The 14,355-nt window shown below is 40.7% G+C and overlaps 1 protein-coding gene across 1 annotated transcript in view; it reads left to right on the plus strand.

Annotated features, from left to right (window-relative positions):
* Positions 1-2,771: 2,771 nt before the first annotated feature.
* Positions 2,772-14,355, plus strand: part of MAP7 (microtubule associated protein 7) — a 107,029-nt gene continuing 95,445 nt past the window's right edge. The window contains exons 1-2 of the mRNA XM_075707707.1: positions 2,772-2,904; positions 12,409-12,486. Coding sequence (XP_075563822.1) covers positions 2,772-2,904; positions 12,409-12,486 — 211 coding nt within the window. The remainder of the gene's footprint in view (positions 2,905-12,408; positions 12,487-14,355) is intronic.

Consider the following 14,355-nt stretch of genomic DNA (forward strand, 5'->3'; position numbering starts at 1 on the left):
TGCTATCTTCTATTGTAATAGGTACCTTTTATTTGTAATAGGTTGCAGGGTGCCATTTTATTAGGCATCTGGAAACATGTTGTGGGCTGGTGTAGTTTTTAGCCACAGGGGCCTTGAAATAAAATCATGCTGCATAAGCTGAATGTGCTCTTGATCCTTTTCCTCTGTCAGAATTCACCTCTGCATTAGTAAGTCAACAGAAAGAAATGTGCACCAGCGCTTCAGTTGCCTGCGTGTCATAGCCCAAATCCATCTTCACCAGCCCCTGAAGCATCAAACTTGGTCGTTATTGTGTTTTGTACTTGGAGCAAGTCACCCTTATGGGTGCAGGGGATCCTGTAAGGACCAAGGCAGGCATTCTCAATCTTGAAGCTGTTCTCCGTGACTCCTCAGATAATAGGGAAATGGAGATGCTGAAACAGTCATCATACCTGTAAGCTTGGAAGCCTCTTTCGAAGCCCCCAAAGCCCCTCTAGTCATCTGTATTTTTGTGTTAGATGCTTCCTATATGTTTGAAAATGCCTATTGAAGTAGTTTAGCAATTAAAGGTGATTGATTGAACAGAATGTTTAAAAGGGCAGGAATCCTTTCTTAGTGACTTAAAACAGTGAAAGGGAGTGGACTGATATTTAACTAAGCTGCCATGTAAGTGGTATTGTCTGTTACTTGTTCTGTTGGCAACAGTCCTGGGCACGTATTAGAAGTATTCATGGCACTAACTACCATCTTTTTGTGGCTATGTGTGTACTGTTATGTAGTATTTGTGGTAGGCATTAAGTGGATGGGACTTGAGGAATGGAGCTGTTTGTCTTACGAGACAAAGTAGTAGCCTGTATAAACCTCAGAAGGCAAATTGCTGAGCTAAAGAACAGCTTGTGTTAGAGCTTTTTTTCTTACTCTTTTTTTTTTGTTGCTCACGCCCTTTAGTACAAAGTGTCTTTAACTGTAGACAGATGTCATCGTGCATAGCTTCTGTGTACGCCCAGAGAGTGCAAGGTGTAGCCAAGCAGCAGGATGTAGCCAGGAGGAAATAAGTACTGGAGGTGGGCTGTGGGCTTGGTTCAGAACTGGTGCCCTCCTGCAGAATACTTCTGTTTTGGTTGGGTGTTTTGTGCCCATACTGGAGATGAAGGAAGAATGGTCCAGCTGAGCCTTCAGGTGGTGCTGTGTTCTTCTCCATCCACTGCTGGGTTCCTGGCTGATGAGCCTGAGGTGTGTGAGAACGGAGCTGTCCCGTCAGCTAAGCACCATCCAGGACTCCTCTGTAAAGAGCATCCCAGGCCACTGTGATACATACCATGTTGACAGTCGTAAACTCTGACCCTTATTCTTCAGTATTGTTACCCATGTTGTTGAGGTGATCATATACATCTGTATAATCTTGTCTTTCCAGTATGAGCCACCTGCAGACTTGTCAACTAATGTATGTGCCATCTTGTGGTGGGTGATCGTGTTACAGCAAGTTTCTCTTTGGAAAAAAAAAAAAGAAATCTGAAGTGGGGAAAAATCCTGTAATTTTAACATCTAGAGATGTTCTAGCTTGTAGTTTTCCTTCAATAGCATTTTGAAATGGTGAGCACACATTGAATTAGCAGTGTGGAAGTGGATGAAGATTAAAGTCTCACGGGTAAAACGTCCAGCATGTTGCATCGTGGCTTTTGGAGCTGTGAAGGATAGGACATGCGGACTGCAAAACTTATGAGTAAGTGCTCTGTTGTAAATGGCTAAAGAAAATCCAGAATGCCAGCATATGAAGGAAATCCAACTAATTAAAACCACCCAGGCTGTTTCTATTTGGTTCATTTTGCAAAGTGAATGTTAATGGTTGGTACTGTAAAACTAATGGTGTGGTACAGCATAGTCACTCCCCAAAGTCCTTTCGTTGTCCTTTGTTGTCTGTACAAGCTAGAAATCCTGATTTTTTTTTTGAGTTTTCACACATGGAAAAGAGTTTTCCAACACCTGCCTGTAATTGTGGGTGTATGCATTCCTAATGCAAAAGGTATGCGCTGCATAGGAAGGTGATTAAGTTAAGGGAGGGGGGACACGCAACACATGTATGTATGACACAAGACTCATCCTCATTGTTTTAGTTTAGGTTAGGCTAAAATTTCTAAACATGAATAAACAGAGCAGCTGGCAAAATGCAGGTTTATGCCCGGAGCCTTCCAGGCTTCTTTTCACTCAGTGCTCATCTGCTTGTGCAAGCACAGCTCCATCCTCCCGCCGCCCTGCGAGGAGGAAGGAGCAGCCCCTGCTGCCGAGGTGCTTCCAGCTCTCTGCAAGCGTGTGGGAGACAGCGTTCCCGAGGCCGGCTTGCTGCAGCTGAGGAGACAACACTCAAAGACCCCCTTTGATTAGGATGTGTCAGTGTTGTCAGGGCAACTGTTAACAGCAGCGTATCATATTTTCTCCTCTTGTGCTGCATGCTGAATATTTTCGTGTGCTGTAGCTGGAAGAGGGTTGCAGGGAAAAAGGTGCTGCAGCGAGGAACCAGGAGCTGTGGGCTGGGATCTGATTGAACAGGTTAAGACCGTGAGGAGCAGCATCCAAACCAATGTGCCTTTAATTAGGGCTTTTCTTGAAGGTGGGGAAAGACTTGCAAGCCTTTCACTGCCGAGTGGATGTTGGTGTTTGTCAGCTGTTTGCATACTGCTTATCTATAGGGGATCTATTACAAGTGCTCAAATGAACAGGCAGTGTTGCAGCTAGCTGCGAAGCAGGGACTGCAGTTTCTTACTTTTTTTTTAATAAGCAAGAGGCACAGCAACATGCCTGGTTCAACTACTGCCCTCCGACAAGAGAGACTGAAGAAGACAAGTGCCAGGCCAAATCCCCTGGGTTTATTCACCATTAACGAAGAGGATGAGCAGCAAAAGAACGGGAATTCCAAAAGACTGAAAGGTATGTCATGGTTCTGCAGCACGCTCAGGGCTGTGTGTGGAATACACTGCACAGCAGGCACAACATTTTATTAGCTCTTCTGTGTGCTATGGAGAGTCTGTAAGTGACTGGTGCAGTTTGGCAATGCATATAGGCACCCGCAAATGCACTGTGCATGATAGGTGTCTGTATCTAAATCCCCTGGATTGTTATGCAATCATCTGCTTGGGATATGAAGAAAAAAAAAATACTTTTTAGTTATTAACCCCATTTTTTCTGGTAGGGATAAGGGTCCTGCATCAGAAATGTATCAGTGAATTTCTGTGTGTTTTATTTGATTTCTGTGCACAGTCTGGATAAATACCTGTTAAAAAAAAAAAAAAAAGGTATTGTAGGCTTGCAGAATAGAGAATGCAATACCAGCCTGTTAGAGAAGACAGCTTTATACTTCCATTCCTGTGCGTAAGGGGCAGTGTGCCTTTGGCAGAGTATAGAAAAATCACATTGTTCAAATATGCTGACTTTGATAAGTCTGACCCCCCCCCAAAAAAACCCTGAACAAATTGTAACTGCTAAAGAAAAATACTTACAGTGCTTAATGTAGGTGAGTGGTGGTGGCAGAGGGATGCTGATGGCTGTTGATTTAGAACAGATGTCTGTCAAGCCTGTGTAGCTACTAACTTGTATCATGTAATTAATATTTTCCACATGGATCCTAGTGTTTAAATTCTGTTGGTCTGGCAGAGATCCTGCACCTTATGACTGTGATTGGATTTTTAAGTTTGATCATTACAATTTTTATTCTTTTTTGTGACCAAGTGATTCCATTTATATGAGCACTCCTTTTTGTGGTCTTATTTGGGGGGAAAAAAATGCAACAGATTTTTTTGCTTACAAAACAAATGTTACTTTGTAGCCTCAAGACAGTATTTCAAATTTCAGATGTTAACATTCTACCATGTAACGGGAGAGGCTAGCAAGCATTTAAATAGCAAATTTATAGTATGTATATTTATTAGAGCTGAATCATTTACAGCTAACTTGTTTTTCTTGAAGGAAGAGGGTAGCTTGGTATCTGTTAGAAACAAATTCAGAACTCGGGATTTTTTTTGAGTTTGCAGCTTGTACTTTTTTCTCGGAATAGTAAAGAACCTGACAGATTTGAGCATCGTGATAAAATATATATTGCTAGTCATTGTTAATGTGCCTAATGAGTTAGGGTCTTGCATACATAGTTACATGCTTTTCTGTATATTTGAAAATGCCCATCTAGAATGGGGATACAAACTCTAGTGTGAGGATATTGAGTTTTTAATGTTTTAAGAAGCATACTACTTTCCTTTATCACCCACTGGATGACTTCCAGAGTCAACAGTCTACAAAGCTAAGGATCAATAATTTTCCTGGTTTTGTTCAATGGCACTGATAGTTTCCCAGGGTAAAAGTTCTTGTTGACTTAGCTCGTGTTTTCTGCTTGCAGCAGTTATATAGATGTGCTTATCCTTTGCCTCTCTTGTTATAACTGAGGTTCCATTTTTGATTATTCCTGTTTTCTCTTGTTGCTGTGAAATGTAAGTAGACAAATGTGCACAGGAGCACAGACAGCAAACTAACAAGTGTATGTGGCTTTAATATAAAAAGTTGGTGGCTTACCTTGAATGCTCCTAGTGAGAAATAGCATAGGAGGCTATACAAAATATTTTGGAAGTAGACTCATTCACTTTTCTTTTTAGTAAATAGTTAAAATGGCTCATAGTGTCTCTAGAACACCATTTGCATGCTGATGGATGTAGTTATTTTACCCTTCTGTACATGTGACTGCATTATCAGTGGTTAGGTGGGTTAGAGCCGGAATGCCTGGTCATGGGGAGTGCATGTATTCAGGGTGGTGTTCTCCCTTCCCTAGCTGGTACCAAGCAAGGTCATTCCAGTGCAGCTCTAAGCAGAAATGTAAGGTGTGTGATGGACCCAGGTGAGGCTTTCTTGAGTCTTTGGAGTCTGTTGTTCTGTTGCTGCTTTACAGTGTTTGCTTTGTTTTAGTTCTTTACCTGTCCTGTTTGCTCAGCAAGCATCTGCAGCTGCTGAGATACTTCTTTTTTCTCCACCCTCCTGCCCCCCCCGCCATACTAAGTCAGTGTCATCTTCATGGGAAGTGGGCTACTTGTCGTCTTCATCTGCAGTTTCTGTAATCACGCTGGACCTGTCTTTGTACAGCAGTTCAAAACCCAAGAGGTCTCTAATGGATCTGATACTCCAAAGTAATGAAGCAGCTTGTTCCTCCATTAAGGATATTTGAATATCATCACAAGTTTTAAAATAATCATCATTTTGGTAGCTCAGGTCTTCTTAGAATACTAAGGCTTGATTAGAGTTTGTATGAGAATTGGTTTTGTCATCTGGGAAAAAATATTTATGTGGATCATGAAGTAGATAACATTTGTGAGATTTTCTGTAAATTGATTTTGATATCAGCAATTTCTTTCCTTGTCTTTGGCTGTCTGTATTGTAATCTGAGAACTCTGGTAGGCAATGAGTTTGTTCCTCCAGTGTAAACAAATAACGAACTGAAAATGTTTGTCAAAGATTTTTTTTTTTAGTCTGGCAGTGATCTTTGTAGCCATGTGCTCCTGATACTTCCTTTCCTTTGATATGAATTGTATTCACTGCTTTTTCACCAAATATTTTCACTTCCTTTCCTCCCCTCCCTACCCTTCCTCCCTAAACCACGACACTCCCTAACAGCTAAATGCATGTTTTAGGAGGATGGAAAGAGGCAGCAATTGACTTCTGGATTCTGAATAATGTTGCTACTTGTCTCTGTATATCAATTAGCTAACTGGTAGTTGGAAAGGTAAGAGAATTTTTTTGTTCCGTCCATGCCTGAGAATTTTTTACAAGCCTGAATGTGAATTTCATATGAGCCTGTGTCTGTTAAGACATTTTTAATACTCTGTCAGATTTGACAGGATTGCTGGCTGAAATTGTTGGTCACAATTGGGTGGGTGTATGTAGGGGGTGGGGATAATGCCTTGTTATTTTTTAGTAGGGAACTAATTGTTCTTCTACTAAATATGTTCCTTGGAAGTCCTGAAAGTTGTTGGTTGTCTTCAAAGATAACGCTCATATTGGGAAATGAGTCTCATCTCATAGACATTCATACAGGTTTGTCCTTTGTTTTGGGTTTGGTGTTTTTCCATTTGTTCTAATGGATTTGACAGTTTCCTTTAGCTTGGGGAGGGAGTGGGGTTTGGTTTTTTGGTTTTGGGGGGGTTTGTTCGAGTGTTATTGCTTTACTTTGTCATTTTGCCAAATTACTGGTTCAACCAAGCAAGCTTAAGAAAGACACTTGAAACTTAAATTAGTGAGCTCAAGTGCATGAATGACTGGAGATCTACAAAATTACAATTTAGGAAATGCAAATATAGTGTCTCAGCCCGATCCTTTAAAGAGGTGTTTTTATCATTGAATGTTAATGGAGGTAAAATTCATGTCTTGTTTGTAAGCTGAGAGCAGTGAGAATTGGCACAGGCATCTAAGCCATGTGGTACTTACACAGACTTGTGACTACCCAGAAGAATTCCAGGTAATAAACCCTGGTTACTGGTTGTTGGTTGAAGTCTGAACGTGAATTGAGGATGAACATCCTACTGGGATAGGCATCTATCTAAAACCAATCTTGCAGGAATATCTGGTTTTGTTCTGTTAAGCAGCCTTAGAAATCAGTTCACAGCAAAGTAATAGACTAGTGTTTCCAAAGGGACATTTTTGACAGCTTAATATTGGCACTTGCATTTTCGATTGTTAAAGCTATGCTTCTGAATGCAGTATGGGCATTTAGAGCATACTTTTCACTCAGTGTTAATTATTTCATAAACACTATTTCCTGAAAGATCAAGATATATGGCTGCAAAAGCCTCACTTTTGCAGCCATCCTAAGTCTCCTTATAAAGCAGTGTGCTTTTTTTAGTCTGTTTCCCTTTTAAAACTTAGGACATATAGTCATGCATGAAATGTATGCCATATGTTTTATTTAGGCTACATATTTACATCCCAAGTGTGCTACTGTGTTGTAAGCTTTTGTTTTTTGTTATGTGTCTGCATAGTGCCTACTATTGCAGAGTCTTGAGGTTCAGCTGTTGCATAGTAGAACAGTGCAAATAAAAATTACTTTGAATTGCCTTTTTTACTATTACTAGCAGCCTTTATTCTCCTCTCCTGTTACAACATGCAAGAATTTTGCTCCATAGTGCACTCTTCAACTACAATTTGTAGAGGTTTAGAGAAGCTTATTTTGCAGTTGAATTGGTTTTGGTTTCAGTCACCAGCTTTCCTGCAGTTCTGCAACAAAGAAACCAGACAAAACAGGCACAGAACCGCACACTTAACAGCTTCAATGTTCCCTTAAAGCTTGTGTTGTAAAACAAATATTGTTTCTGTGGCCGAAGATAGTGTGTGAATGTGGTTCTCTATGTAAATCACAAAGATATGTCCAGATAGATTAGTGTTTAATTAAAGGTATCCATCCTGTGTGTGTGAACTTTGGCCTCAGCCATTCTTTGAATTCAGGCACAAGCAATTTAATTCACCTTAGTATTTCCCTGCTCTGCCCTGTTGATTTTATGTACCCTGGATGTAGTCTTAACTCTTACTCAATTTGATGAAATTTTTAAGTGATGCCTCTTCTCCTTCCTCTTGCGAGGAGGGGAACACCACCTCAGACTATTGATAATGTTGTGTTTCTAAAATTATCATTTGATGAGCATAGAAAAGTAATACTCATATTTCTGGATTATAAATTTAACAATTAATAACTGAAATAGCTACCTTACGAGATTTGTGGCAAATGAATGAAAAGACTAACAATGGAATCCTTCAGCTGCCTGCTTATTTAAAACTGATCAAGGGAGTATACCTCTGAACTGCTGGGTGAGTGTTGCTGCTAGGCATAGAATCATATGTGCTTTAGGCCTCTGAACAGTACCACTGATTCTTCGTCATCTTGAAAACAAACAAGAAGGGCTTTTTCCAGTCCTTTGGTGCATGGCAGTGATGTCTGTGATTACCAGCAGATTTTGCTGCTGTTGTGTGGATGGTAATGGTTTTGTTTAATGCTCATTTCGGATGTAAGCTTTGTTCATCCGGAGGGATGAGGGAGATTTCTTCTAACATGACTGTTTATGTGCTTAGTCTCAGTGTTCTGCATGTATTGGGGAAATACATATTACTCGTTAAACTCAGACTGGCTACCTCTTAAGTTGTGATTTTGTTGCTGTGTGTCTATACCCAAACACAAACTTAAGACACCTGAAAGAAAAGGAAATTTGGCATCTTCAAGGGCAGTAAACTGATAGTCCTGGAAACTGAAACTGTATACCTACAAAACAGGTAGTGCATGGGGTGTGGAAGTGTAATCTTATCCCACGCTGCGGAGTTTGTGCCTCAGGCTGGATCCGGAATGACAGCTTGGTCTCTGGCTTCCACCACACTTTAAACCAGCAAAACTGCCTGGGATGGTGGTTATCCCAGTGGGGCCTCTTAACAGTAGGCTGACCTCCAGTTTGGTTTGGGCAGAACAGTGAGCAGGTGTTAAAGGCTGGTGAACTGGCTCACAGAAATCAAGTATTGGAGGTTTTCATGTAGTTGGTAGCCTTGTCTTGCCCATCTACATTTGAGACAAAGTTAGGGGAAAGAGTGGGTGGAAGGAAGGAAAGGTACCAATTCTCATTACAATGCTGGTTGTGTAAAGGGGCAGGGCTGAGAACCTGGACAATGTGGTTCGTCATCCTGCACCTTCCCAGTGAGTTCTGTTTCTCTACACTTCTTTCTTTCTGCTAGCCAAGGCCAGAATAAGAGGGGTCCAAAATTGTGTGATTTTTCTGGACTTTTATTTAAAAACAACTCTCAAAGTATCTTGGAGGTATATTCTTTAAAAACCCCTATATTCATTACCTAATTTGCAGCTGTTCAGGGTGCAGAAGGATGTTGTGTTTTTTCAGGAAGCTACTGCAAAGCTGTCTCTTTTGTAGGATTTCACTGTTCGTAGCTGTAGGTGCTGGGTAGCATGAAACCACTTATTTGTAATACAGACAAAGAGATCCTAACATGAAGTAACTTGTTTGCAATAAAGCAAAGAGACCATGCTGGAAGTCTTGGGGATAGCAAGGAATACATCTGCAGACCAGTGGAGCAAATCTGATTTGATCAGTCCCTCTGGCTTTCAGAGTGAAAGTTCCAGGTCTGAGGACTTGGCTTGTGTTATAATACAGTCTGTTCATCAAAGTGTGTGCTGGGATTACAGAGAGCTTATCTATGCTGGGTAAGAATCATCTTACACTTCTAGCTCAGCTCCGTAAGAAGAGGCTTCCACTGCTGATTCTGGAGGACTGTGCTCATATATTTTTGTCAACTGTTTTTGTGGGGGGGAACAGCCTGTGATCTATTCATGTGCTCAGGGACCATACTTGACATTGAGTATGTGGATGGCAGAAGTCCAAAAAAGTACAACAAAGTCTTTAAACTTTAAGATACTCGTTAAAAGGAATTCAGGTTAACTTGGCATGTGAACTGAGGACAATCCTAATTAGGGAAAAGATTGAATTTTGCAAAGTAACTTCTGTAAGTAGACAAAAAGTTATTTCAACCAAGATATAAATGATAACATAGTATTCATCAGAGCTGTCCATGTGAGAACAGGGTGCAGTATTTGGTTACTGTACTTGCAGGACAGAATGCTTGTTGAAGTTGCAAAAAGATTGGAGTTCAATTTAATTTAGACAATTGTCAAGAAAGCTTTATGTAATAAGAAACACCGCGTATGAAAGATTGATAGCAAGCAGTGGAGTTTCTTCCTTATTCACTGTTACCACTGTAAAAGTAGTGGCTTTAAAAACCTTTGAGTTGGGAACATGATTCCAACCGTGGGGAAAATACATGTAAAAGGAATGTAGATTTACAGTAATTTGTTATGGGAGAGGGAGAAACCTGGAAAGTGGTAGATCTATCCAAGGATCTTGAAATTCTGTGAGGTCTTGTTGCATTCTTTTTTCCTGAAAATATGCAAAATAATACTCTTTCAGGGGGTTTATACAGTAACATGCCATTGGAATAAGATGACAGCAAGAAGAAATGGACCTCTGTGCCCTATGTGTACTGCATTACACATGCCTGGATAGTACCATCTTTTTATTTTGCAGTGGAAAAATGAGGCAATATCTAAGCACATATTTTTAAAATAAATATGTTGCAGTTAGATCCCCTGATGTTTTTGTGATTGTGGTGGTGGTGAAGAGTCTTGGCAATCTTGCTCCTGTGTGCAAGCTTGCTCAGAAACTGATGTATCCATTCATTCCTTCACAGTTGCCTTTGTATCCAGGTATGTAGAAGTCTGGCTTTACTTTTAAGAGAAAACCTTTTGCTTGTCATATCAAACTCCAGAGAAATTAATGAGCACTTCTGGCCATGAGCAAGTGATGATGGAACTCTATTCATTACTGGGCTCAGCTGAATCAGTGGAGTACATCATTTTTCTTCCTGCACAAACTCACACATGTGCATTCTTTGGTTACTCAGCTACCCACAGAGTACTTTTTGCTTTTTGTGCTTCTCCCCCACCCCCACCCCCCACCCCAGCTTCTTTAATTCAATTCAATCTGTACTTTAAAACTGAAGAATTTGTTTTTCTGGTATTTGAGAATTAAGAGTTCTAAGTGAAAGCATTTTGAAAGAGTTGTGTATTATTATCAGAAGTCTCTTCAGAAGTGATTTGGTTTTTTAACCCATGTTAAGGAATTATTTAACCCACGTTAAGGAATTATTTAACCCAATCTAGCCAACCTCAGGCCGCAACAGTGACATGCTAGGAGAACAAATGCCACAATGATTGGTGCAATGAACTGCCTTCACTCACTGAAGGCACATCTCACAGTGCACCATTTTTGCAGCTGAGTACTACTTGAAACTCATACATATGAGGTTCATCTGCATCGAGTTGAAGCATGGTATGAGTAGATGCTGATGTCTGTGGGTCAGATCCGTATAATGAAGGTGAGGGAGGCTATGGGCAATGTTTAATAAGCAAATAAAAATGCAGATTAAACATCAGAAATGAAATTAGGGAGTACTCTAAAATTGGGCTTTTACATCTTGTTGCTTGTGGCGAAGCATTTTTCTCTTTCAGAGGAGTAGAATCATGTTTATCAAATTCTATGCAAAACTCCCATTTCATTGATTTATAAGTTTGACTGTGACAGCCATTGAATATCCAAATTGTCCCAAACCCCATCTTAGTGATCTGTATGTACAGATACAGCATAACTGCTTAGTCAAGCTCAAGGTAGAAATGACCAGGGATAGCATGCAGATTGTTTAATTTTTCTTTCCATACTAGCAGTTTCAGAGGAGAAGCACTTGAATGTTAGCTTCACTTTCTCCTTTAAATGATTGACTTGCTGATAATGGCTAGAATAAACAAACGTTCCAGTAGGCAGATCACTGCAGCTTAACCTGGATGCAGGTTTCTCCAGAAAGTAGAATTTGTGTCCCTGTACTAGAGGGGGAGACAAGGGGTTTGGGGCAGGCTATGCTGGTGGAAAGCTGAACTGCTGTGTCAGTACTGGCATAGCTCTGTAGCTGCTCTGTGCGTGTGTTTGTGCTGGGGAACTGTTGAGTTGTTTTGAACTAGAATTAATACCTTCTGTAGCTTCAATGGGATGATGGTACAAGATTCTCTCTGTCTAACTGTTTGCCAGATTAAAAGTCCATTGAAGTTTTTGTTCCCTTTTATTGTTGCTGCGCAAATAGATTATCTTCTAGTTGTTTAAGATCTGTTGAAGCCTGATTTTGCTCTTTAGCTCTGTAGAGGCAACACAGTTTTTCTCAGGGCTTAGCTATGCTTCTGTAGATTTGAGTTCATGTCTAATTTATAGAGTTTATCTGTGCAGAGGTCAACAAGATGAAACTGGGTTTGGAATCAAGAGTTTGAGCAAATCGAGCACAGGTATCTGAGGCTGGGAAGCAAAATGTAGAAAGTAGCAGAGATTCCAAATCATAGCAACCTTCCAGTTGATGTCCTTCTCTTAGGATTAAAAATTTAGTTAGCTGAAGCACTCTTCTGGTACTAGTGTCTACCCAGCTGGCTTCAGGGAAAGCAGGAGTTTCCTGTTAGAAGTCATGGTTGCAGATTTACCATTGGTCCTTAATCTCAGTAAGTGGTTTTCAGCAGTGTGTGTTGGAGGCCAGATTTACAATCAACTTGGAAGAGGAGGCGATGAGTCAGTTTTGCTTAGGAGTTGAGAGTTGCCCAAAATCCTCAACAACCCAGGAGAAATACTCGAAGTACTGGAAGTCCCAGAAGGGACTTGATGTATTTACAGACTGAATTTGTAGTTTGGTTGCTGGCCACCTGCTCTTCAGTGTTTATTTCTGTTGTTTAATACTGCTATAGTCTGAACCCCCAGTCATGCCTACTAATTGGCCTAGTCCTTCACATGGAGGTTGATTTCCCCTGCTGCCCCCTTCCCCCCCAAGCCAACTTTCTTCTGGGTCTTCCTCTTGCATCTGAAGCAGATGCAGGAACAAATGTCTCTCCACAGTCTGGGCTGACAGGTACAACTGCTCACAGATCTCTTTTGTGATCTGCTGCTGGGTTTTTTTGTTTAGCATTGGAGGGTTGTGGAACGTGGCTGGTGCCACTGCACACCCCCACAACCAGGAAATACTCTGGCTGGTGGAGTTTTGTCTTCAGAAGAGACTTGCTGCAGCCTACTGCCATAGCCACCTCCTATTGCATGGTATGCTGTGCTAGAAATGTGCTCTTTCCTTATCAGGAATGGGGATGCCTCCTGAAGGATCTGAGGGTAGTGGATGAGAAAGACGACATGAAGAAAAAATTTTATTGTCTGTGTGCTGAAAGACAATGAGGAAAGGGAGTGAGGAAGCAACATACACTTTCAAAAATAACATTTCTGCAGGATGCCTGAATTCTAATTTAATTGATGGGAATATGACTGTAGTGCTGATGTCTTGGGCAGAGACAATCTGACTAGTTGAAAGTCCAGTGAAAGTTCCTGGACCTAACATCTCATAACATCCTAAAACATACTGTTAAGTGTGCTGAAGAGGCTTTCTTTTTCCATTGTTGAATTACAGATCTCTTTCAGCTTCATTTTAAATTCCTGCACAGGCCAGGCTTATTGTAGAAGTGCTGGCAGAACTTGATTCACACTGTTGTACCTTAGTGTACAAAGCTATCTTGTTTCTCAATTCTGCTTCAGAGAGCTTTTCAGAAAGCTGTTTTGGAAATGCAGGTTTATCCAGTTACCCGCCCTTGACATGAGAAGTCATCCTTTTACACAGCCAATTCTAGCTTTGTTTTTTTTTTCCTTTTTCAAAGTCAGTTTACTCATTGCCTGCATGCTGACTAATGCACTGATGAAAATTACAATACAAAATTTTGGCTTGTATGCTAAGACACCGTGAATGACATTTGATGTCTGAGCTGTTTTTGAAGACAGAGGTGTGACGTCAGTGGAGTTTGCACTTGTTTGTACTTCTGAGTGCAGCAGTGGCAGGTATGGTGGAAAACAAATTGCTGAACTTTCTTGCCTGTCATTCCTTCTTAATTCTAACAGCTATTTCATTGAGGAATGTGTACACCATCTTGGACATGCAATCCACACAAACTCTAGACAATGCTACTTTCATATTTTGTGTGTATTCCCCTTCACTAGAAAAACCAAAACATGTTTACCTCACTCTCTTCCCTGCAGCAAAGGAAGAAAAAGTAGTTTGTGGGTTTTTTTAAAAAACAAACAAACAAAACCCCAAAACAACCTTCTCCAGCCATCCAGCTATGTTAAACTACTGTGTTTAGTTGGTCTGAACTGCAAAATAAGAGGGTAAAGAAAAAGCAGATGGCAGTCACCATCTGTAAACCAGAAAAGGACAGCAACAACCAGCTGCTGAGTGAGGTATTGGCAATAAAATCAGGCTGCAGACCAAGCAGCTTATGCTTGTCATTTTGCCTGGGTTCTCAGCATTTTGGTATATTCTTACGCTTCCAATCTGTCTTTCCTGAAATATTCTATAATGTATTTATTTACTTTTGTGCCAGGATTTTTCTTCACCAGGTTAATGCTCAATGTCACTGAAGAATGTATGCAGAGTAGCTTGGCTTTTCACTGCAATATGTTTAACATAAATCTTTCTAGTCAATAACTGATGCAGAGCGTGGGAAAGCAGTATAGTGAAGTCTGTGATGCTCACACCTATGGATGCCTCCTTTTTCTGTTAGACTTTTGCTTAATCACCATCCTTACAGGTTTCACTTGTTTGTGGCATCTGTGTGATAAGCAACATTCCAAGGCTGAAGTATTTAAGGTGACAGTATGATGGTTTGATCTTCCTCCCCTGAGAAACGAAGACAGCATCTCCATGATTGCAATGTGTTGGAGTTCTGAATAGGCACCTGACCCC

The sequence above is a fragment of the Pelecanus crispus genome, chromosome 3 (genome assembly GCF_030463565.1).
Source record: "Pelecanus crispus isolate bPelCri1 chromosome 3, bPelCri1.pri, whole genome shotgun sequence".
Classification (NCBI taxonomy): domain Eukaryota; kingdom Metazoa; phylum Chordata; class Aves; order Pelecaniformes; family Pelecanidae; genus Pelecanus; species Pelecanus crispus.